The sequence below is a fragment of the Sus scrofa genome, chromosome 3, assembly GCF_054392235.1.
Source record: "Sus scrofa isolate SSC_HxYL_T2T_F1_AM1 chromosome 3, Sscrofa_HxYL_maternal_Yorkshire_Landrace_v2.0, whole genome shotgun sequence".
In the NCBI taxonomy this organism is placed as follows: Eukaryota; Metazoa; Chordata; class Mammalia; order Artiodactyla; family Suidae; genus Sus; species Sus scrofa.
The window spans coordinates 17,636,070-17,661,111 of record NC_139385.1 but is presented as its reverse complement, the minus strand read 5'-3'; the positions used below and the strand labels follow the sequence as shown (position 1 = coordinate 17,661,111).

Sequence of the window (25,042 nt, the reverse complement as noted above, 5' to 3'; positions counted from 1 at the left end):
GCTGAGCCACCATGGGAATTCCTTCTTGAATTTTCTTTCTTTTTTTTTTTTTTTTTTTTGTCTTTTTTGTTATTTCTTGGGCCGCCCCTGTGGCATATGGAGGTTCCCAGGCTAGGGGTCGAATCGGAGCTGTAGCCACCGGCCTACGCCAGAGCCACAGCAATGCGGGATCCGAGCCGCGTCTGCAACCTACACCACAGCTCACGGCAACGCCAGATCGTTAACCCACTGAGCAAGGGCAGGGACCGAACCCGCCACCTCATGGTTCCTAGTCGGATTCGTTAACCACTGCGCCACGCCGGGAACTCCCCCTTCTTGAATTTTCTAATTGTCTTTCTTTCCTCCTTACATTATTTACCCTGCTTCTTAAAGTTGTGCACATTGCCAAAGATAGCATCAAATCTCAAATCCCCTTTTTTTTTTTTTTCTGGGAAATTTCCCTCCTTAGGCCCTCAGTCGGGTTAAGCATCCAGTGTTTGCCATGAGCTGCGATGTTGATTGCAGGCACGTCTGGGATCTGGTGTTGCTGTGGACTCTGGAATGTTTGCTCTGTGATTGGGCCAGGTGGTGTACTGGATGGCAACCACTCCTTGATAGACAACCCCTCATGCTCCATCGCTTTTTCGCTTGGGCCTCTTCTGCCCTCCTTTCTTCTTACTCCCATCCCTGGATTCTAAGACAGGGAAAAAGATAAAACTTGAAATTTAGCAGTGTGTTCCAGCCGTTGGCCTGCCTTAGGAGGCAGCGTGAATGGCTGAGTATATGGCCCCTGGGAGTGAAGCTCAAAGACTGGTGCCTTAACAAGTCTTGAAACTTGGCCTGGAGTAAAAGCAAACTCCATTGTCTGGAAATTCTCAATAAAGGAAAGCCTGGAAGTGTGGAGGAAAAGGGAGGAGTCAACAATCTTGAATCCCTATTCTGTGTCAGGCATTGAGGATGGTGGTGGGCCCAGCCTCCAGGAGCTTAGAATCCTGAGCCCCTTTACGATCTTTGCAGACAGCCATTGAATAACCTCCCTTGGTGCTATCTATTCAAGGACACCATCAAAAAGTCTACACTTGGTTGGAGTTCCCATCGTGGTGCAGCAGAAACGAATCAGACTAGGAACCATGAGGTTGCAGGTTCGATCCCTGGCCTTGTTCATCAGGTTAAGGATCCAGCGTTGCCATGACCTGCGGTATAGGTCGCAGATGCAGCTCGGATCTGGTGTGGCTGTGGCTGTGGTTAGGCCGACAGCAACAGCTCTGATTGGACCCCTAGCCTGGGAACCTCCATATGCCACCCTAAAAAGACAAAAGACAAAAAGTCTACACTTGGATAGCATCCTAGATTCCAGAATGAATAGACATTTATTATGATATCACAGCTGCAGGAAAAACATTTTTTTTTCCAGCCACACCCACCGCATCCGGAAGTTCCCTGGCCGGGGACTGAACTCACCCCACAGCTGAGACCTTAGCCGCAGCAGTGACAACACTGTATCCTTAACCCACAAGGGAACTCAGAAAAACATTTTATTTTATTTTATTTATTTATTTTTTGTCTTTTTTTGTTGTTGTTGTTGCTGTTGTTGCTATTTCTTGGGCCGCTCCCTCGGCATATGGAAGTTCCCAGGCTAGGGGTTGAATCGGAGCTGTAGCCGCCGGCCTACGCCAGAGCCACAGCAACGCGGGATCCGAGCCGCGTCTGCAACCTACACCACAGCTCACGGCAACGCTGGATCGTTAACCCACTGAGCAGGGGCAGGGACGGAACCCGAAACCTCATGGTTCCTAGTCGGATTTGTTAACCACTGCGCCATGATGGGAACTCCAGAAAAACATTTTATTTTAAATGTCTCTGATGAATGGCATTATCCAATTATACTGCAATCCATATAACCAATATCCAAAAGAAGCACTGTCTTTATCACAACAAAAACCAAATTACAGGAGTTCCCATTGTGGCTCCAACATAGTCTCCGAGAAGATGCGGGCTGGATCCCTGGCCTCGCGATGATTTCGAGCCTGTGTTGCTGTGGCAGCTGTAGTTTGGATTCCACCCCTAGCCTGGGAACTTCTATATGGCCTGTGGCCCTAAAAGGAAAAGGAGAAAAAACAAAAACAAAAACAAAAACACAACAAAATCAAACTGTTGTTGCCATCCTGGCTCAGTGGTTAAGGAATCCGACTAGGAACCACGAGGTTTTGGGTTTGATCCCTCACCTCCCTCAGTGGGTTAACGATCTGGCGTTGCCATGAGCTGTGGTGTAGGTCACAGACGTGGCTCGGATCCCAAGTTGCTGTGGCTTTGGCGTAGGCCGGCGGCTACAGCTCTGATTGGACCCCTCGCCTGGGAACCTCCATATGCTGCGGGAGCGGCCCTAGAAAAGACAAGAAAAAAAAAACAAAAACAAAAAACCACCAAATTACATATGGGTTTCCCATTTTTCTTGGCTGCTTTGGAAGCCCAGGCTCAATTTTGCATTAAACTGGGGTTTTCCAGGATGATTAAGAGGCACTATCAATCCCTTAACAGCTGTTCTTTTGAGCCACTGTGCAGTGAGAGAACCTTTCTGGAGATGAAGTGCAGGGAGACACTGAGGGGCTTTGGAGGGAGCAGTGTGGAGAGGATCCTAGTGGGGGAAGGGAGTTTCAAAGATGGATTTGAAGTGAAGGTCTTCCTGCTACTCTTCCCTCGTCTCTGCTGACAGCTGCAGAGATCTGGATCCTCGGCCTCTGGGCTTCAGGCATCCAACTCTCCTTCTGAAAGGCCAGTAGAAGGTAAAATCCCCCTCGTCCGGACTCGGAAGAAGCAACACCCCAAATCACTCACAAGAAGCGGTCTTGATGCAAACAGCAAGAGGATTTTTATTCCAAGCGCACTGGGGCCCACAGTCGTATGCCACGCAGGGGTAGAGGACTGCGGCCCCGAGTGCGGAATCGGGACAGATTTTATGGGGTTCACAGCAAAGCCCGTGCTTCGCAAACCAATCATTTTAAAACAGCTCCGGAGGTCCGCATTTGCGCGGGCTCCTGGGCAGAGTGACAGATTGCAGTTGAGATAGGTCACTAGGGCTTTCAATGTGTAATCAATTCTTCTATGGCGCTAGTCAGTTTTACAGAATCCAGATAAGCGATTAGTCAGCTCATTTCCTGTTGTCTTACTTAGGCCAGGGTCACGCATTCCAGGGCCTATTTTACGTTCTTTCATCTAGTTTCATACAGAAGGCAGGCCCTGGAACAGCAAGAAGTGTGACCTTCTACCTATTTGCTGGCAGGGAACAGTGTCTGGAATTCGGGGGCATTTAGAGCTTTTTATTAACTTCCTGGGTTCTGGGAGGGTTAGGTTGCATTTTCATCCTTTCATTCCCCACTTCTTCTCTTGTTAATAGTTCTAATCTTAGAACTGGGAAGGCTAAAGGTCAGTTTCTCCTTGGCTCGGAAGGCCTTGGTACTGCTGTCTAAGTACCATGATCTGAACTGCACTCACTCGTTCTCTGACAAAGGCAACAAACTGATTAATTAAGCAAGGCCCAACTGTAAGCAACAGGAGCAGTTATCACTAGGGGTCCTATCAGAGCAGACAGCAGGGTGGTCACCCATGGGGACTTGTTGAACCATCCCTCAAACCATCCTTGGCCAGCCTCTTTTCTTTGTGATGTTTTTCTAACCTTTTTCTGAGCTTGTTCATAGAGTCCCTGATAGCTCAGAATGATCCACATAAAAGCAGCATTCCTCTTTGCTGTTGTTGTTGTTGTTGTTGTTGTTGCTGCTATTTCTTGGGCCGCTCCCTCGGCATATGGAGGTTCCCAGGCTAGGGGTCGAATCGGAGCTGTAGCCACCGGCCTACGCCAGAGCCACAGCAACGCGGGATCCAAGCCGCGTCTGCAACCTTCACCACAGCTCACAGCAATGCCAGATCCTTAACCCACTGAGCAAGGGCAGGGACCGAACCCGCAACCTCATGGTTCCTAGTCGGATTCATTAACCACTGCGCCACGATGGGAACTCCAGCATTCCTCTTTTAAGGCTACACATAACCCACCTTTTTTTAGAAATAACAGATCTAATCCTCTCCTGTTTTGTAGAACCACTTCAGATAAAGAAGTTAGGAATTCCTCTAAGTTGCTGACAGATTTTTCTAGGGCTTGGAGATCTTCCGTTATAATTCTATGTAGCTCACCAAGTCCTTTCTCCAGCTGTCGTGGTCCTGTGATTAGGGCAGCTGTTCCTGTTCCCACGCCTGCAGCCACTCCCAATCCGAGCATTGCAGCTAGTGTCAGGGATATGGGTTTTCTTTTTGGCCGATTATATTTATAGTCATATTTATCAAGGGCCGCTTTTTCAGGATGGTAATACACCCGGGGGACAATTTGGACCATAACGCAAAAACCTTTAGTTTGGTCGAAAACCAGGGTGGAAACGCAAGGGGTTAATCCAGTATTACATGCCCACCACCTGTCATAACCGGGTACCAGATACTGATTCTCAGAGGTTCGATTAAAGGCTTCAGTGTGGTTACAAAGGTGTTGGTGGGATGGGGGAACCCTCCCTATGTAGGTGCCTTTTCCAGAAACCTCAGTAAGGGTGAGCTTATTTTGGGATCCCCATGTACATTGATCTCTATGTTCTTTTGTCACATTGAATTTCCCTTCTCTAGCCATTCCCCCGTAGTAAGGTGGGCCCGAGGCTAGACAAAGCCAACAAGAAGAGGTAGCCTCTGGAGTTGTGGAGTTAAGAGCTTGAAAAGCTCCCTGGATGAGGCTAAAGAGTCTCTGCCCTGTTTTAACAGGGACGTTAGGTTCAGTGGGGACTGATCCAGAGGTTGTATTGAAATCAGAGGGATTAGGAGATGGCCTCTGTTCTTGGATTGGAGGTCCTTGTTCGGTTAACACCTTATTCGGTCCTACAGCAACCGGAGGTTCCATCTGAGTTTCTATTCTGAGGTGAATAGTTAGAATAGATCTTTCTTCTCCAGAGCCTCTATAGAAAACTATTCCCCAAGACATACCATTTATCCACTTTCAAATATTTTGTTGTTCTCCTTTTTCAGTGAAACTTATTTTCAAGTAATCTAGGTCTGACGGAGAGCAACTTATTTGTTTATATTTTCCCTCTCTCTGCCAATCTAAATAATTAAGTTGATCAGAACTGGTATAATTGTTGACAAAAGAGAAACTTGCCCTATCTTGCCGAGAGGTTGGCCATTTTTAATACCTACCATTAGAGGTTACACAGCTCCATTCCTTGCAAAAGAAATCCCTGGGATTTCCACAATATTTTTCATTGTTTGGGGGTCCTGGACAAACATAAAACCCGTAAGCATGGAGTATATCGGGGGGTGTGGACATGGTGTTAAGACCAGGGACTACCAATCGAAGGCAGACATGTAGCTCAGGCCACCAGGTCCCTAAGGGAGCTTCCCCTTTGAGTGCTGTTAATAGTAATACCTGTACTGGAATCAGTAAGTAGCCAGGTGAGAGATAAGGGTTTATGGGAGGTCGGGCTGTCCACAAGGCATTTACTATTAGCTTGAGGGGTTATTGATAGGGTAAGGAACCAAGCGATGGAGGCGAAGTTTAAGGGGGTTCTCAGTCTTTTTAGCTCTCCACTCCAAGTCAGGAGGTGGCGCCAGCTTGACGTGGGACGCATGAATCCAGGTGGGGATTCTTTCGACTTTTACAGCTGTTGGTGTGGTCAGAAGTACCAGATAAGGAGTTCCCGTCGTGGCGCAGTGGTTAACGAATCCGACTAGGAACCACGAGGTTGCGGGTTCGGTCCCTGCCCCTGCTCAGTGGGTTAACGATCCGGCGTTGCTGTGAGCTGTGGTGTAGGTTGCAGATGCGGCTCGGATCCCGCGTAGCTGTGGCTCTGGCGTAGGCCGGTGGCTACAGCTCCGATTCAACCCCTAGCCTGGGAACCTCCATATGCCGTGGGAGCGGCCCAAAGAAATAGCAAAAAGACAAAAAAAAAAAAAAAAAAAAAAAGAAGTACGAGATAAGGGCCCTTCCACCGGGTCTCGAGGTTTCCCGCACGGTGGCGTCTAACATAGACTGAATCTCCAACTTGGAAGCGATGTGGAACTTGCAAGTCTCCTTCTCCTGAGTAGGCTTCCCAGAACTGCTTCCATGCTCGCTGCCTCACCCACTTGAGCGCCTTGAGCCTAGAGAATAAAGGCTGGGAAAGCAGCGCATCAGCACTATGTACAGAGGCAATTTCTGCCAACGGGGGGGGGGTCCCCCATAGAGCAATTCATAGGGGGTCAGCCCAAACTGTCCAGGGGTGTTCCTAACCCTGAAGAGCACACAGGGCAGGAGAGTTATCCAATCATTAACGCCAGTCTCTGTGGTCAATTTGGTAAGGGTCTCTTTAATGGTTCTATTTATCCTCTCTACCTGTCCTGAGCTTTGGGGTCTGTATGCACAATGCAGTTTCCAATCAATCCCCAATATCTTGGCCAGTCCCTGACTTACCTGGGCAACGAAAGCTGGACCATTGTCTCACCCTATTACCTTAGGTATTCCAAATCTCAGAAAAATTTCCTCCAATATTGTTTTAGCCACCACGGTTGAAGTCTCTTTCTTAGTAGGATAAGCCTCGACCCATCCTGAAAAGGTGTCTACAAAAACCAATAGATATTTGTTTCCGTATTTAGCCGGCTTTACTTCAGTGAAGTCCACTTCCCAGTGAGCACCTGGGTGGCTTCCCCTTAGTCTCTTTCCCAGAGGCATTCTGGAAGGATTAGCATTAACCAGCTGGCAGGGCACACAATGTTTGACCACCGAGTCAGCCACTCCTGGTAGTCTCAGAACATAAGGGGATGTTCTGACCAACTGCTGCAGATGTTTAGCTCCTAGGTGGGTTAGACGATGCATCTGTTGGACATACTCTAACCCTTCTTTGTGGGGCAGGATCTCCTTCCCATCTGAGGTATAGCAGGTCCCCTCTGGGGTCTCAGAGAAACAGTCTATCTTTTTTATCTCTTGCCAGTCTTCTAGGGTGTACTGTCGCCCGGGTTCCAGGGCTTTGGGCATTTCTATTATAGGCAGAAGGTTAACACCCTGGGCAGCTTGCTTGGCGACCTGGTCAGCCATCTGGTTTCCTTTGGAGATGAGATCTTTGGCTTTCTGATGTCCAGGGCAATGTATAATGGCTAGCCTTTTTGGCAAATGTAAGGCCTCCAACAAGCTTAGAATTTTTTCTTTGTTCTTGACTTCCCTCCCTGCTGAGGTAAGCAACCCCCTTTGTTTATAGATGGCCCCATGCACGTGTGCAGTCGCAAAGGCATACCTGCTGTCCGTATAAATGTTTATGGATTTCCCCTCGGCCAGCCGCAAAGCTTGTGTGAGGGCCACGAGTTCAGCCTTTTGTGCTGAAGTCCCTTCCGACAGGCTGCTGGCCCAGATAGTGCGGGGTCCCGTCCACCACCGCCGCCCTAGCCATCCTCTTACCTTCCACTACATAGCTGCTCCCATCAGTGAACCAGGTCAGCACTTCTCCAGTCAGCGGTATGTCTGTAAGGTCCTTGCGGACCCCAGTCTCCTCGATCAACAGTTGATGGCAATCATGAGTCACTGGTTCATCGGTCTCTTCAGGCAGAAGAGTGGCAGGGTTGAGAGCGGCGGGTGGAGCGAACGTGATCCTTTCTGTGAGAAGCAGGCTTTGATAGTGGGTCATGCGGGCGTTGGTCATCCATCGGTCTGGGGGCTGCCGGACGATGTTCTCCAACGCATGGGGGGCTATTACAGTTATATTCTGTCCCAAAGTCAATTTGTCAGCGTCCTTGACCAGTATGGCCACAGCTGCGATAGCCTTCAGGCATACGGGCCAACCACTGGCTACAGGATCGAGCTTCTTTGACAGGTAGGCAACAGGTCTCCTCCATGGTCCTAGGGATTGGGTTAAAACTCCCCGGGCTACCCCCTTATGCTCATCCACATAAAGGGTAAAGGGTTTAGTTACATCAGGGAGGGCCAGGGCAGGTGCGCTCAGCAGGGCCTTTTTGATAGCATCAAATGCCTTCTGGTGCTCAGGAGCCCAGGAGAATTCCCCTTTTTCTTTGGTTAGCGGGTAGAGTGGGGCTGCTAAGGTCGCAAAGCCCGGGATCCACAGTCTGCAAAATCCAGCTGTCCCCAAAAACTCTCTCACTTGCTTGGCTGTGGTTGGGGCCAGTATCTGGACTACAGTTCTCTTCCGTGCCTCCGTCAGCCATCGCTGCCCGTCCCGTAGACTGTACCCCAAGTATGTTACCTCTCTCCTGCAAATCTGGGCCTTTTTAGCTGAGGCTCGGTAGCCTAGGTCAGACAATTCCAGTAGTAGTGCCTTCGTACCTTCTAAGCAGTCCTGTTTGGTGGCTCCCGCCAGAAGCAGGTCATCCACGTACTGGAGGAGGGTCACCTGGGGGTGTTGGATCCTGAAGTTGGCCAGGTCTCTGTGTAGGGCTTCGTCAAAGATGGTCGGGGAGTTTTTGAACCCTTGGGGCAGTCGGGTCCAGGTGAGCTGTCCGGTTCTTCCCGTACCTGGATCCCTCCACTCAAAGGCAAAAAGTGGTTGGCTAGTGGGGTGTAATCTCAGGCAGAAGAAGGCATTTTTTAAGTCCAATACTGTGTACCAGTTCCGTTTGGGTGGGAGAGCGCTCAAGAGGTTATAAGGGTTCGGGACCATTGGGTGTATGTCCTGCACCCGTTTATTGACCTCTCTCAAGTCCTGTACTGGTCGGTAATCATTGGTCCCAGGCTTCCTAACTGGTAGCAGGGGAGTATTCCAAGGGGATCGGACAGGAACTAGGATGCCCTGTTGGATTAATCTTTGAACATGCGGCCAAATTTCTTCTCGAGCCTCTCTACTCAAGGGGTACTGTCTGACTGATATTGGTGTGGCACTGGCCTTCAGCTGAATAACCTGTGGGGGAACTTGCTTTGCCAAACCCATCCCTGCGGTTTCTGCCCAGGCTTGGGGAAACTGCTCCAACCAGGACTATATATTTTGATCAGGCTTTACTAGGGGAGAATATAGTCGATATTCATCATCTAATTGGAGGGTCAACACAGTGATGGGTTTGTTATTCGCAGACACTTCTGGTTTCCCTTGTTCAAAAGAAATTTGAGCTCCCATCTTGGTCAGTAAGTCTCTACCTAGGAGGGGTATTGGGCACTCAGGGATGACCAGAAACAAGTGGGTTACCCGTCCCACTCCCAAGTCAACGGTTCTTCGGGTAGTCCATGGATACTGCCGTTGCCCTGTGGCACCCATCACCCAGGATTTTTTATCTTTTAGTTTTCCTAATGGCTGTAGCAGCACTGAATGCTCCGCTCCGGTATCAACCAGGAACTCAACTGGTTGCCCCTCCACCTTCAAAGTTACCCTGGGCTCGGGGAGGGGGTCCGAACCCCGTCTCCCCTAATCTTTATCTTCTTCCAGAGCTAGGACCTTTGGTCCTTTGTTTCCCTTCTTGGGGCAGTCCCTTGCCCAGTGTCCTTTTTCTTTACAATACACGCACTGGTCCTTGTCGAGTGGGGTCCTATTGCCCAGGTTCCCTGACTGTCTAGGGCCTGACCTAATTTTCCTAAAATCTCTCTCTCTCTCTCTACTGCTCGTCCCTTCAACCACTGCGGCCAAGATCTTAGTCAAATTCTTCTCTTGCCGTCTATCACGTCTTTCCTCCCTTTTCTCTTTCTCCCTTTCTTTTTTTTGTTCCCTTTCCTCTTCTGTCTCCCTTTTGTAATACACTTTCTCTGCCTCCTTCACTAGATCACGTAACTCAGCCTCCTGTAACCCTTCTAGTCTCTGAAGTTTTCTTCTGATGTCCAGGGCCGACTGCCCTATGAAGGCCAGGGCCACTGAGGCTTTCTGGGCCTCCGAGGTAGGATCAAAAGGGGTGAACCGCCTGAAGGCTTCCATGAGCCTCTCAAGAAATACCGAGGGAGGTTCGTTCGGTCCCTGCATCACCTCTCTTACCTTAGCCAAATTAGTGGGCCGTCTTGAGGCGCCCCGGAGACCCGCCACCAGAGCCTGGTGATAGATTTTCAAGCTCTCCCTACCTTCAGCCGTGTTGTAGTCCCAACTGGGGCGAGTCAAGGGAAATCCCATGTCAATCTCATTTTGCAACTGCGTGGGTCGCCCGTCGGCCCCAGGAACATTTTTTCTAGCCTCTAACAGAATTCTCTCTCGCTCCTCGGTTGTGAAGAGTGTCTGCAGCAGCTGTTGACAATTATCCCAAGTGGGCTGGTGAGAGAACATAAGGGACTCCACCAACCCCGTGAGGCGTTGGGGATCCTCCGAGAAAGGGGGATGGTTAGTTTTCCAATTATAGAGATCTGCAGAAGAAAAGGGCCAATACTGGAGGGGCTGCAGTTGGCCCCCCGGCATGGGAGGGCCACAGGTGCGCAGCAGTAATGTCACGACCTCATCTGTCCGCTCCGGGGTAGCGCCCCTCCGGCTCCGAGTCCCAGCAGCAGGTCCCTCCGCCGCCGGAGCTCCAGGAGGGGCAGAGGGTCCCCTCGCAGCCCCCTGTGCTGGATAAGGGGGTGGGGGAACGGGTTGGGGTTCCGGCCAAGTCGGCGGCTCCTCAATCTCGGGGTAGATACGAGGAGAGGGCTTGACTTTTTCGGCCGAGTGTTTGTTTTTCTCTCCAAGAGCCAGAATTCGGGGACCTGGCTTTCTTGGTTTATTTAGCCAGGGTTTAACCCATGGCGGAGGATCTTCTGCCAAATCTTGCCACGTAAGAATATAGGGCTCCTGATCGGGATGAGAGCCGGGTCCAGTCTGAAAAATAATTGCTTTAACAGCCAGGATAATCTCAGAATTAAAGGTCCCCTCTGATGGCCATCCAACATCGAATGTCGGCCATTCAGAGGCACAGAAAGTCTGCCAAGGTCCCTTCTTAACCTGAACTGACAAATTATGAGCCCTGGATTTAACTTCAGTCCAATGATCGAGAGTCAAACTAAGGGGGGGTCGTCACCGTCTGTCCCTGTAGACAAGGATGCACAAGACAAAGACACACAAAACAGAAACCAACAGATCCAGACACACGCGACCCGTCCGTGTCTTCCACAAGCAGGCAAAAGAGTCGGACGGCCGCGGAGGGGGAAGCTTTCGCCTCAACAACAGAACTCCGACCGACAGTAGGAGACCACCAGGCATCCCTGGCTCTCCCCACCTCCCGGGGCGTCCCCCAGGGCGGCAGCCTGTGATCCTCCTAGCACATCTGCTGATCACAGTCCTCCAGTCCTCACGGTCTGAGAGGACAGCTGCAAACAGAAAGCGCGCATCACCGAAAACAGACACTCAGAACAGAGACGCCGGCCGACACACACACGTTCCAAAGGGGATCCCTTTACCTCCAAGTCGGTTCTCGGGTGTAAGGGGTGGTCGCAGGATTTCCCGGCCAACGCACCAAATGAAAGGCCAGTAGAAGGTAAAATCCCCCTCGTCCGGACTCGGAAGAGGCGACACCCCAAATCACTCACGAGAAGCGGTCTTGATGCAAACAGCAAGAGGATTTTTATTCCAAGCGCGCTGGGGCCCACAGTCGTATGCCACGCAGGGGTAGAGGACTGCGGCCCCGAGTGCGGAATCGGGACAGATTTTATGGGGTTCACAACAAAGCCCGTGCTTTGCAAACCAATCATTTTAAAACATCGAGAGCCCGCGCTCCGTGGACCAATCATTTTAAAACAGCTCCGGAGGTCCGCATTTGCGTGGGCTCCTCGGCAGAGTGACAGATTGCAGTTGAGATAAGTCACTAGGGCTTTCAATGTGTAATCAATTCTTCTATGGCGCTAGTCAGTTTTACAGAATCCAGATAAGCGATTAGTCAACTCATTTCCTGTTATCTTACTTAGGCCAGGATAGCAGGCCCTGGAACAGCAAGAAGTGTGACCTTCTACCTATTTGCTGGCAGGAAACAGGGTCTGGAATTCGGGGGCATTTAGAGCTTTTTATTAACTTCCTGGGTTCTGGGAGGGTTGGGTTGCATTTTCATCCTTTCACTTCCACCCAAGAGATAAAGGCGGGTCCGGGGCCTGAAAATCCTCCGAAAAGGAAATACTGGGCTGGGCCGAACACCAAAAAGACAGCTGAGGCCCCTTGCTCAGTGCTCCACACTTCCAACCCCACCACCTCTGGGCGCATCAGTCCCTGCTTCCCACATATTAGAGTCCTGGCCAGGCTGCTGGGCCTCACCTAGCGCGCCCAGGTGGCTGTAGGTTTCCTATGTCACGTGCAGGTTCAGGACCCTCCGTGCGGGCCGCAGACACCCCCACTCCTCCCGGGAGAAGTACACGGCCACGTCCACGATCCTCACAGCCCCTGGGAGGCTTTCCCTCGAAGCCCGGAACCGGCCTTCCCTGGCACCTCAGCCACAGAGAACAAGAGCCGGGGGCGGAGCCATGGGCAAACCCTTTGGTGCTTCGCAGAGGCTTCCGGGAAATGTGGAAATGTTCTGCCGTTTCCGCCCTTCCTCAGGAAAAGTTCTTCAAGCCCCACAGCCCTGCCCTTAACCAAGATGGCGTCCCTCCGACCTCAGCATCCCTTACGTTTCCTATTTGCCCTGAAGTACCAAGGGGCAAACCGGAAAGGAGGTTGGACTCCAGGGAGTAACCCGCCGATAGATGACGTGTGTTGATTGGACAGTACCGGTCAACAGGAGAAGAATGAAGGCTGTGATTGGCCTTTCCGAGGCGGCCGGTTTGAAAGACCGAGAGGAAAGGATCCACAGGTCCGAAGGTGGCCAGCGGTGAAGGGGCGGCGGGCTCTCTCCTTATCTGGCTTTTCTGGGACAAGAATCTAGAGAGAGAGAGATTCTGACGAGTAAGGTACTCCTTTCTGCGACTCTCATGAGACCTCTTACAGGCAGGTCTGGGGTGCGGGGCTAGGAGGTGTGTAAAAGCCCAAGGGAAAGACTGAGGCGAATTCTGGAGGTCGGGAAGTGAGGAGCGACCTGTTCCAACACTGTGCTGCGGACCCTCGGGCAGGGCTAGTAGCCACGTGAGCTTCGGAAATAGGTTCCTACCCGGTATGTGATCTGGCCCGTGCTCGAAGGCCACAGACGTCTCCCTTGTACAGTCTGCTGAAACCGAGTGCAGGGCAGGTGATTGTTCACCTGCGGCAGAGCCAGATTCAAAGTCATCTTCTGGCTCCCTTCTAAGTTGAACTTAGGTGGAGTTATGTGCTTAGGGTAGTGCCCTGCCCAAAATAAGTACTCATGGACCGTGAGCTTGCAGATGGAGTTGCTGCTGTGTCGCAGTGGCTTAACAATCCAAACTGCAGCCGCTAGGGTCGCAGTGGAGGAGTGGGTTGGATCCCTGGCCTGACGCTGTGGGTTAAAGGATCAGGGCTGCTGCTCCGATTCAGTCCCTAGCTGGGGAACTTACCTATGTGGAGGGTGCAGCCACTAAATATATACCTATATTTTATATTTACATATTTCTGTTTATATGTTTAATATCCATATGTTAAAATATGTTAAATTTATACATTTAAATGTACGTGTGTATGTGTAAATATATGTGTATGCATGTATACGTACATATAGTTGTTGTATTGCAGTTGTTATTGTAATTGTAATACTGTATGGACTCTGACTCAATCAGAAAACCTGTGTTCAAATTACACCTCATAAATGAGTAATAGGATTGATCGTCTCCTAAGGATGTTGTCAGTTCTTCCCGAGCCATGGCAGTGACAATCCCAGATCCTCCACCTGCTGATCCACGGGCTGTTTTTGTTTTGGGGTTTTTTTTGTTTGTTTTTTTTTGTCTTTTTGCCATTTCTTGGGCCGCTCCCACCGCATATGGAGGTTCCCAGGCGAGGGGTCCAATCGGAGCTGTAGTCGCCTGCCTACGCCAGAGCCACAGCAACCTACATCACAGCTCAAGGCAACGCCGGATCCTCAACCCACTGAGCAAGGGCAGGGTCGAACCCGCAACCTCATGGTTCCTAGTCGGATTCGTTAACCACTGCACCACGACAGGAATTCCTGTTTTTGTTTTTATGCCTGTGTGTTTTTAGTTCTGGATCAAGACGGTGGAGCAGGAAGATGTTGAGTTCATCTCCCAGGACCCTGCAAAACAACAGCTGCTTATAGAACAGCTATCCCTGAGAGCTGACCAGAAGACTACTATCAGGACAGGTTTTTCTACAACTAAGGATATAAGGAAAAGGCCACCTTGAGAAGGTAGGAGGGGCAGAGTCGTGGTCTGGTGAGAACTCCCCACCTCCTGTGGGGCAGCCCACAAGCAAGATGGATGTCGTACACACACACACACACACACACACACGAAGGTCATTCTTTAAAGACTGGGAGACAAAGCTGATATACATAGGAACAAACACAGAGAGTTAGGCAAAATGAAGAAACTACAGAATATCTTCCAAAGGAAAGAACAAGACAAAACCTTAGAAAAAGAACTGAATGAAATGGAGGCCAGCAGTTTACTGGATATAGAACTCAAAATAACAGTAATAAAAGATGCTCACCGAATTCAGAAGAGATATGAATGAATCCAGTAAGGAAATTATCAAAGGGTGAGAAGATATAAAAAAGAAAGGTTTAGGAGTTCCCATCGTGGCTCAGCAGTTAATGAACCTGACTAGTATCCATGAGGACTCGGGTTTGATCCCTGGCATCACTTAGCAGGTTAAGGATCCATCGTTGTGGTGAGCTGTGGTGTAGGTCATAGACCCAGCTTGGATCCCAAGTTGCTGAGGCTGTGGTGTAGGGCAGTAGCTGCCGAAACAATTCGACGCCTAGCCTGGGAACATCCATAGGCCCCCGTTGCAGCCCTAAAAAGACAAATAAAGAAAAAAAGTTTTAGAGCTTTGGAATTTAGTAACTGAAATGAAAAAAATACATTAGTGGAAAGCAAGAGGGGATCAGAGAATGCAAAAAGACAGACCAGTGAGAAGGGTAATGGAAGTCACCCAATCAGTACAGCGAAAGAAAAGAGAATTCCCAAAAAATGATAGGGTCCTCCATGGTGGGTCCCATCACCTCAGGTGGTGGGAGGAAGAGCAATGGCTTGAGATTCACTGCAGCTCGCAGGCACCCAGCACACGCCCACCCCTCCACCACCACACCCAAGAGGAAGGTCAGTTTTTCGAAGGAGGAACATAGGAGGATATTAGCAAGTTTGTCAGCTAAACCTGCTTCTGCAAAAGTGGAAGTAAAGGAGTTCCCGGTGTGGCTCAGTGGTAAGGAACCTGACTAGTATCCATGAGGACTTGGGTTCAATCCCTGGCGCACTCAGTGGGTTAAGGATCCCGTGTTGCCACGAGCTGTGGTGTAGGTCACAGATGCAGCTCGGATCCCACATTGCTGTGGCTGGGGTGTAGGCTGGCCGCTGCAGCTCTGATTCAACCCCTAGCCTAGGAGTTTCCTCAGGTGTGGCCCTAAAAAGACCAAAAAAAAAAAAAAAAAAAAAAAAAAAGTGGAAGTGAAGTCAAAAAGGCAGCAGGAAAAGATAAATCTTCAGACAAAAAAAGTGCAAACGAAAGGGAAAAGAGCCACAGAGGGTTAAGTGGGTTATGCTGCAGTGGGTTAAGGGTCTTGCATTGTCAGTGCTGCAGCTTGGGTCCTGGCCCGGGAACGTCCACATACCACAGGTGCAGCCAAGAAAAGAAAAGTGAGGAGAGCCCAGCCTCTGATAGAGCAGGAGAGAAAGTCGCCGATTGAGGTCACACATTTGGCCTTATCTATGGTCCCTGCCTACCTTCTTGTGCAACTCGGAGGAATATTTCTATCAACAATTTTGTAAATGCAAGTTTTTAGTAGCTGTAGAAACATTTTTAAAAAGGAGGGAATCCCACCTCATTTTCTTTAAAGTGTAAATGATTTTTTTTTAAAGTGGTGAAATCACTCGTTTATTTTTGTCTTTTGTCTTTTTAGGGCCGCACCCGTGGCATATGGAGGTTCCCAGGCTAGGGGTCGAATCGGACCTGTAGCCTCTGGCCTACACCACAGCCACAGCCACACCAGATCCGAGCCACATCTGCGACCTACACCACAGCTCACGGCAACGCCAGATCCTTAACCCACCAAGCAAGGCCAGGGATGCTAGTCAGATTTGTTTCTGCTGAGCTAGGACGGGAACTCCCTACTTGCTTCCTTTTTGATTCATCCAGAAAATAGTAGGATATTGAATATGAGAGGTTCCGATTGTCTTGAAGTCAGCTTAACATTTCAGAGACGCGGGTTCGTTTTTATATCCTATAATATAAAGCATATTAAATGGCAATTTGGAGTCAGCTGGGCATTTAATGTCTTGAACACTAAATTATTTCTCTTCACGTGCTGTTTTTGGTAGAACTGTTTCCTAAAGCAGATCACTCCTCAATTTTGGCTCTGTCAGAAATTGGTGCACCCTAATGTCTTTGCTCATGATTTTTTCCCAGTGTTCCCAGTAACTCTGTTAACATCCTGAGAATGATTGAAAAGTGGAGTATGTAGAGTATATGATATTACATTGTGAAGTAGAGGGATTTAATAGAACAGCGTATCAACATTTGAAGATATTGCTACTTGATATCCAGTGAAGGAAAATTTGCCTTTTTTTTTTGTCTTTTTAGGGCCACTCCCACAGCATGTGGAGGTTCCCAGACTAGTGGTCGAATCGGAGCTACACCGCCGGCCTACACCACAGCCACAGCCACAGCCACGCCAGATCCAAGCCATGTCTGCAACCTACACCACAGCTCACGGCAATGTCGGGTCCTTAACCCACTGAACGAGGCTGGGGATCAAACCCGAAACCTCATGCTTCCTAGTCAGATTCGTTTCCGCTGTGCCACAATGGGAACTCCAAAACAATTTTTTCTGATGTTTTATTTTTATTCTCTTGTGTTTTCTTAGAGAAGGAGAAGGCAGTCACCAGTTTGGGGTGTATAACAGACATAAGTAACGTTGAAGGTTCAGCTGAGGATGGAGTGGAAAGGCTGGCAGTGGGGGCGCTTTGTTTCTTCGTAACTCACATATGGGCATGAAGATAGATGAGACGTTAACCCACACCGAGGCTGTAGATTAGCTAGTTATTTGCGAGAATACTGGGATCTCCCACTCAATGAGGGGGCAAGACAGCTGGTTATCAGACAGATCCTGGGACTGAAGTGCATTTGGGACCCTAACAGCTTGTCTCTCATCTCAGCCCCCCACAGATGCTGTACTGGAACGTGGCCACCAACAGCTCCCATGTTTTATGAGTTACAAAATGCAGGCCAAAGAAATGTCTCGGATTCCTAGGTAAGGAAAGAGTTGGGTCAGCTTGATGCTAAAGGTAGGGAAAAGAGCCTGTTCTAAAACAGGGCTGGGAGGGAAGTTCCCGTCGTGGCTCAGTGGTTAACGAATCTGACTAGGAACTATGAGGTTGTGGGTTCCATCCCTGGCCTTGCTCAGTGGGTTAAGGATCTGGCATGGCTGTGGCTGTGGTGCAGGCCGGAAGCTGTAGCTCCAATTAGACCCCTAGCCTGGGAACCTCCATATGCCACGGGTGCAGCCCTAGAAAAAGACCAAAAAAATAAATAAACAAATAAATAAATAAAACAGGGCTAGGAGGAGTTCCCACTGTGGCGCAACGGGATTGGCGGCATCTTGGGAGCACTGGGATGCAGGTTTGATCCCATGCCTAGCACAGTGAGTTAAGGGTCCAGAGTTGCCGCAGCTTCAGCTTAGGTCACAACTGTGGCTCAGATCTGATCCCTGGCCTGGGAACTTTATATGCCTTGAGCCAAAAAACAAAACAAAAAAACAGGTTTAGCAGTTCCCTTGTGGCACAGTGAGTTAAGGATTTGCATTGTCAACTGGCGAAGCTTGGGTTACGGCTGTGGCACAGGTTCAGTACTTCACCCAGGAACTTCCACATGCTGTGGGTGTGGCCAAAAATAATAAAAATAAAACAGAGCTAGGCAGAATTCTAATAGGGCCCTGCTGGGGCCGGGGGTGGGGAATTTCCATCAGAAATGTAAAAATGTCTACGCAGTCAAGGAACTAGATTTATATTTTATGCAGTAATTCCACAAGGAACATAAGCCATTCATCAGACATTTTAATGAAATTCAGTCTGGGATGACCGCTGCTTTGGGGTAACCCATCAGTCCAAGGAGAAACAGACGGCTTTGATGCCACTTGTTAAATACAGAACAGAGGTTTCCAACGCTGTTCCCAGGGACACCCCCTCGGGCTGATGTCAGGAGAGCTGCAGGAAGCAGCAGCAGGGGTAGGAGGATGAGCCACACCAGCTGTTGGGATCTAAGTCATGTTTGGAAACTCCAATTTGGTGCAGGTGCCCAAGGCGAAGTGGCAGGCCTTGTTAATTCAGTAAAGCGTTACAGAACACCTACTCGGGGATGGGGGCCACGGAGGCATGTGAGAGATTAAAACATTGCTGCTGCCACCATCTGGAACTTATGCAAGAGGTTGGGCATGAGCATAACCTGATGCCTGTAGTCGCTTCCTGCTTTATACACAGTTCCCTAGCTTTCTGACCTCAAATAATGGCCTCACCTCATTTCATGAACAGTGTTGACAGAGGGCTCATAGACAGTTCTGGGCTCGTGTCTCCTTATGCTGATGAGAATCGGGGGCGTGAGACCCAGTTCTCAAGAGTTTTCCAGCCACTGGCTGCCTGGAGCTAATCCAAATCCACTAGATAAGAGGACAGGCTGGTCCTGGTTTTACTTCTTGCTGCTAGGCCCCTGCTTTGCCTTAAAATCAACCTTTTCCCCAAGCTCACTGCACTCATGTCCCAGAGGCATCTTAAACCAACTTCCCAAACACAGGGTGCAGAAGAAAAAGAAAAGGCTTAGGTACTTAGATGTCTGCGACAATAAACCCCTGGCACACTGCCACCACCCGCAGATCCAAAGTGATCTAGAGCTGTTAAAACAAGTACAGACCAAGAACACGGGTGGTGTACCCTGATGCTGGCTTATCTTGTATGACCCTTGAGAAGGGACATTGAAAAACCAGTGCCGTTTTGGGAAGAGATCATGTGTGGTGACTGAAACCCTGTCTTTAAGGAATAATTGACCTACTCAGTGCTATTCAACCTGACAGCGTGGTGGCGAGTTGTGATTAAGTTTTCTGAGAGCCGGCCGTGTAGATCACGTTTGAAACCTTCCGGGCCAGGCTTCCTGGGAAGGAGACGGTGGTACTGAAGGTTCCTCTAAGGATCAGAGCTATCCCTCAGTGCAATGACCTGCCTTGTGAGGTAGTGAGCTCCCTGTCAAGGGGAGAAGACCACTTGGCAGGAACATTGTAAAAAGGGGGCTAAACCAGGTCTGTTTAAACCTGGAAGGGAGGACAGGGCAGAGGGGAAGATCCTGCTCCCCATCCACAGCACCCTCCTGACCTCACGCGAGGCAAGGGGACAGATGCGGGCTGTATGAATTAGGTGGGGAGAACTTTCAGCCTGACATCCACACACAGAAATCCTTTTCGGATGAGGGTAGCTTAGAAAACTAACCAAACGAGGTCACCTCACCTCCTGGGGCCGTCTGTCCCAGACACACGTATTAAGGCAGCCAGCACGGCAGAATCCGCTCAAGTTCAGCTCTGGGTAGCAGGAGCGCTGGGGCTGAGCTCCAGCCCTGCCCTGTGTGGCTGGGGGCCCCTTCCCCTTTCTGCGCCCCGCCATGAAACGCGCTTCCCACTCTAAAGGGCATCGCCCTTCTGGTTCGGCCCCCCGAGAGCAGATCTCGGGCTGCAGTTCTGGACCCTGGGGCTGCACTTGTGGACGGCCAGGGACCATCTCTGGCGGAAGCACCGGCCGCACTCGAGGCAGGGGAAAGGCTTCTCCCCGGTGTGCAGGAGCTGGTGCTGGGCCAGGTGGCTCCACTGGGCGAAGCGCTTGGAGCACAGGTCGCAGGCGTAGGGCCGCTCGCCCGAGTGCACGCGCCGGTGACTGGCCAGCAGCGACGGGTAGGCGAAGCGGCGGCCGCAGTCGCCGCACGCGTGCAGCTTCTCCTCGGTGTGCGTGCTGCGGTGTATGGCCAGGGAGCCGCTCCGCCGGAAGGCGCGGCCGCAGTCCGGGCACGGGTAGGGCTTCTCGCCCGTGTGCAGCAGCTGGTGCTGGAGCAGCGTGCTGCGCTGCGAGAAGCGGGCCTCGCAGTGCTCGCAGGCGTAGGGCCGCTCCCCGGAGTGCACCCGCCGGTGACTGACCAGGCGGGAGGACGAGGAGAAACGGCGCTCGCAGTCCGGGCACGGGTAGGGCTTCTCGCCGGTGTGGATGCGCTGGTGGATGACGAGCGCCGTGCGCTGGCGGAAGCGCCGGCTGCACTCCAGGCAGGTGTAGGGCTTCTCGCCCGTGTGCGTGCGCTGGTGAATGGCCAGCAGGGAGGGGTAGGCGAAGCGCCGCCCGCAGCTCGGGCACTGGTGCGGTTTTTCACCCGTGTGCGTGGTCCGGTGATTGGCCAGGGACCGGCTCCTCCGGAAGCAGCGGCCACAGTCAGGGCAGTGGTAGGGCTTCTCGCCGGTGTGGATCACCTGGTGCTGGGAGAGGTTCTTGCGCTGGGAGAAGCGCTTGCCACACTGGTCGCAGACATAGGGACACTCCCCAGAGTGCGCCCGCCGGTGACTGACCAGCAGGGACGGGTAGGAAAAGCGGCGCCCGCAGTCTGGACAAGGGTAAGGCTTTTTCAGGTTCTGCGCACACTTGTGGCTCTGCAGGGCCGGGTGGTCGGGAAAGGTACAGCCGCAGTCAGGGCAGATGGGCCCTCCGGAGGTCTGCCTGGGGATCAGGCGGGGTTTGCTGGGCCGGCGCCCTCGCTTCCCCTTTCGGGGTGCCTCCCTAGGTGGGAAGACTTCCTTGTCTTCGTTCTTCTTTCTGGTTCTGGTTTCTACCGGGATGCAAAGCAGACATTAATCAATATCGGGCTCCTGCTCTTCCCTATCAGTGTTACAGGTTATAAGACAGATCGACTCAGCCCCATCCTCAAGGAGTGTTTGTGACACAGACAGTCAAATAGGAAAACAGGGTATTACAGGAGCCCCTAGCCTAGCTTGGAGAAACCAAGGAAGGTTTCTTGGAGATTGGAGTTCCCGTCGTGCCGCAGTGGTTAACGAATCTGACTAGAAACCACAAGGTTGCAGGTTCAATCCCTGGCCTTGCTCAGTGGGTTAAGGATCCGGCGTTGCCGTGAGCTGTGGTGTAGGTTGCACATGCGGCTCGGATCCTGTGTTGCTGTGGCTCTGGCGTAGGCCAGTGGCTACGGCTCCAATTAGAACCCTAGCCTGGGAATCTCCATAGGCTGCGTGAGCGGCCCCGGAAAAGGCAAAAAGACACACACACACACAAAATTAAAAAGTTTTTGGAGTTCCTGCCGTGGCTCAGCCGTTAATGAACCTGACTAGTGTCCATGAGGACGCAGGTTTGATCCCTGGCCTTACTCAGTGGGTTAAGGATCCAGCATTGCTGGTTGTAAATGTGTATCAGATCCAGCATTGCTGTGGCTGTGGTGTGAAAACAAATGCAAGAAGTGAAAACTAATGAGGTAGGAATTAGCAATAACTAGGTCATGAGGCCCCCTAAACCAATGCTTCTCAAATTTTATTGGGAACCAAATCGTTTGGAGGCTGTAATGAAACAGACTGCTGAGCTCCACTTCCAGCTTTGGATTCAGCCCGTCTAGGGTGTGCCCCAAGAATCTGCCTTTTCTAATATATTCCCAAATGCTGCTGTTGCTTCTGGTGTCTTAAGGCCACAGAGAACCAAACCAGAAACCTAAGGGTTCACTCAAATTAACTGAAGCGATTATTTAAAAACAAAAAACAAAAACGAAAACACACACCAAACTTCCCTGGTGTCCTAGCGTTGGCATTGTCACTCCTGTGGCTAAGGTTTGATCCCTGGCCTGGGAACTTCTGTAGGCCGTGGACACAGACAAAAGGAAAACGGATTAGTTCCCACTGTGGCATAATGGAATCAGAAGCATCTCGGGAGCACTGGAACACAGGTTTGATCCCCTGCTGGGCACAGCAGGTTAAGGATCGGGCACTGCCTCAGCTGGGGTTTAGGTCGCAGCTGAGGTTGGGACCTGATGCCTGGCCCAGGGAACTCCATATGCCTCAGGGTGGCCAAAAAAAAGTTCCCGTTGTGGCGCAGCGCTAATGAACCCAACTAGTATCCATGAGGACGTGGGTCCGATCCCTGGCCTCGCTCAGTGGGTTAAGGATCTGGCGTTTCTATGGCTGTGGTGTAGGCCAGCAGCTACAGCTCCGATTAGACCCCTAGCCTGGGAACCTCCATATGCCTCGGATGCAGCCGTAAAAAGACAAAAAAAAAAAAAAGTTCCCCAAGTGACCTAGTTATAACCGACAGCAATTTGACAACCTGACTTGGTGAAAACTTAAAAGTTTTTAAGCAAGGAAATACCATGTCAGATTTGAATCTTAGAAAGACAGCCCCGCTCTTAGACAATCTGGCACAGAAGCTCCGGACAGTTGCAGCTGCCCCTGTGGGTGGATGTGGGGCTCTTCTACCTGCACGGCCTTTATCAGGGCCTTGCCTGATCCTGAGGAGAGCTGCAGATTCCTGCACTCATCAGGGTCATCCTGCCAGAAGGGCAAAAACAGGCCCTGCACCCCAGACCCCGTGCTACATAAGATCCCTTCAACCCAACCCCAGAAAACTCAAGAGGTGTAGTATCTTAGTCACAGCCTAGTTCAAAGCAGGCAGAAGGCAGAGTCCTAAAAGTAGGCAGAAGGATAGTAGCTCTTTCTCTTTTTTTATGGCCACATCTGCAGCATAAGGAAGTCCCCAGGCTAGGGGTCCAATTGGAGCTGCAGGCCATGGCCACAGCCACACCGGATCCCAACTGTATCTGCCAGCTATACATCATGGCTTAGCAGCAACACCAGATCCTTAACCCCACTGAACAAGGCCAGGGATCGAACTGGAATCCTTGGGGGGTACTGGTTGGGTTCTTAACTTGCTGAGCCACAACAGAGAACTCCAGTAGCTCTTTTTTTAAAAAAAAAAAAAAAAAAAGCTCAGGGATCCACTCACACAACAGACAACCGCAGGTGGTTAGTTTACAAACTGACAAGTGTATCGTTGGTGGAGGGAGGGACTCACCATCAATGAGACAAGAACCCCTAAGCTGTGAAAATGAACACAGTCAGTGGAGCATTACAGCATAGGTCATCGGTACCCCTGGCCACCAAAACACTGGACCAAGTCATTAGAGGCTGCAAACCCTCCACAGAGGCATCTTTCACTCACTTCTCTGGACTGTTACCCCCCTTGGGCACTCCTGTGGATCCAGGGCAGCCGGTTCCCAATCATCGGTATTTCGTTCCAACCAGGAGATGAGGGATGGTTTGGGACCTGCGCACCCTGGGGAAGGAGAACCAGTCAGAGGCCCAGATCGTCCACAACGCTGGGTAGATACATCTACCCGGTGCATCTCCTGCCAAGCCCCCGTCCTCCTCCCTTCACACAACCTGGTCGCAGGCCAGGACCTCGGACACTCTGGTCTCCCTGCCCTTCCCCCGCCCCCCATCTCCTCCATCCCTTCGGCCCCGCGGAAGCGGACTGGGCCGGGCCTCACCGAGCGAGCCCAGGTGGCCGTAGGTCTCCCGCATCACGTCCCGGTACAGGGCCCTCTGCGCGGGCCGCAGACACCCCCACTCCTCCGGGGAGAAGTACACGGCCACGTCCGCGAACTTCACCGCCCTTGGCCTCCTTCCCCTTCTCCGGCCGGGTCCGGCCTCTCCCGCTCCCCGCGCGGGGAGCGGAGCGGAAGGCCGCGCCATTGGGCCCGAGAAGCCGGCGCCACGACCGTCCCCGTCCCGGCCTCGGCCCCTGGGAGCTGGCTGGCCCCGAGGTTTGGGAGCCCCCGCCGGACCCGGGCGGAGCGTGCCCAGGGAGGCCCGGAGGGAACCGGAATCGGCCGCCTGCGGGGCTAACGGAAACCTTTCGCTGTTATTCAGGAAACTCCTGCCCGAACTTGGGTGAAAGGCACCGGAAGATGCCTTCGGGGAAAATGGCGGCGCCGCTACTGCACCGCCTTTGCCTGAAACACAGGCAGCTTCCAGCTATCGATTTTATTGACCGGAGCGCCATGCCGGCTTCCTAACCTCTTTGCCCTCAAGTGTGATGGCGCTGCGATTGGGCTTCACGCCCTTTTTCCCCCATTCCACGAGCTCATTGGGCGGCGACCGAAGATCGAGCATTCTGATTGGGTGATGCCAAAAGCGGCCTGTTTAAATGAAGCCAACGGAAACGTAAGGGCAGGGAGTTGGACTCGGCGTTAGGCGACTGCCGTGAGTCTGGAGGCGCCAAGGGCGACCCCACTTGGGATCTGTAAAGATCCCCCGATAAGCCGAGGTAGGGAAGGATTTGTGCGACGGAGCCACTCTGGCCAACCCGGGTCTGAGATTTCCCTGGTTTGCCTTATAGTGGCTTTCTCAGAGAAGCCTTCGAGGCAGATAGCGTGTAACTACCTTGTGGCCTTTTAGGGAGGAGAATTGGGCTCAAGTACCACGCCCAGCACATCACACATTTCGTCTTATTTATTTTTTGTTACCATTGTGTGAAGGGATGATTATCAACCTAGTTCTACTAACTAAGAAAATCTCAGAGGGGTCCTGCTAGTAAGGAAAGCGAGCAAAGATTTTGTCCATTGAAAAAAAACGCAGGACCTAAAAATTGCACGTTGGGGACTTTGCTGAGCACTGCAACCTCCCAGATAGCTCCGAGGAACTGCTCCAGAGAGGCAGGAGCCAGGATATATAGCAGTTTTTCCTGAAAAAAATAGAAGTTTTATTCTTTATAAAACTTCACACACACACACACACACACAGCCACGCGACATTTAGCCATCGATTTTGTTGAGGCCTGGTTATACATTGGCTAATGCAAGAGGCATTAATCTTATAAAACACAATACACAAGATATAAGTAATATAGATAATAACATTAATATGTTCATAGGAGTTCCTGCTATGGCACAGTGGGTTAAGAATCTCACTGCAGGAGTTCCCATCATGGCTCAGTGGTTAACGAATCTGACTGGGAACCCTGAGGTTGTGAGTTCGATCCCTGGCCTTGCTCAGTGGGTTAGGG

At 51.1% G+C, this 25,042-nt stretch overlaps 2 protein-coding genes across 5 annotated transcripts in view; one reads left to right on the top strand and one right to left on the bottom strand.

Annotated features, from left to right (window-relative positions):
• The first annotated feature begins 12,663 nt into the window (after positions 1-12,663).
• The window catches only part of PRR14 (proline rich 14), a 32,285-nt gene continuing 19,906 nt past the window's right edge, over positions 12,664-25,042 (top strand). For 2 of the 3 annotated variants that reach the window (XM_085017086.1, XM_021086416.2), the window contains exons 1-3: positions 12,664-12,799; positions 13,995-14,160; positions 17,126-17,220. The gene's annotated coding sequence lies outside the window, so the exon portion shown is untranslated. The remainder of the gene's footprint in view (positions 12,800-13,994; positions 14,161-17,125; positions 17,221-25,042) is intronic. The other variant, XM_085017087.1, reaches the window with a different exon arrangement.
• On the bottom strand, positions 18,003-24,066 carry ZNF689 (zinc finger protein 689). Of its 2 annotated transcripts, XM_021086420.2 has the most exons (3): positions 23,526-24,066; positions 23,198-23,311; positions 18,003-20,813 (listed from the first exon to the last, which is right to left on the bottom strand). In XM_021086420.2, the coding sequence occupies exons 1-3, from the start codon at positions 23,728-23,730 to the stop codon at positions 19,630-19,632; spliced, it is 1,503 nt and encodes a 500-aa protein (XP_020942079.1). In that variant the 5' UTR covers positions 23,731-24,066; the 3' UTR covers positions 18,003-19,629. The 2 variants fall into 2 exon arrangements, with proteins under 2 accessions (XP_020942079.1, XP_084873220.1); XM_085017094.1 differs by lacking the exon at positions 23,198-23,311.

Coding starts and splice junctions, on each gene's coding strand:
- ZNF689 (XM_021086420.2), bottom strand. CDS start 23,730: ATGGCGCGGCCTTCCGCTCCGCTCCCCGCGCGGGGAGCGGGAGAGGCC. Junction 23,312..23,525: donor CGGCCACCTGGGCTCGCTCG/GTGAGGCCCGGC, acceptor CTCCTTCCCCAG/GGTGCGCAGGTCCCAAACCA. Junction 20,814..23,197: donor GGGGGTAACAGTCCAGAGAA/GTGAGTGAAAGA, acceptor GCATCCCGGTAG/AAACCAGAACCAGAAAGAAG.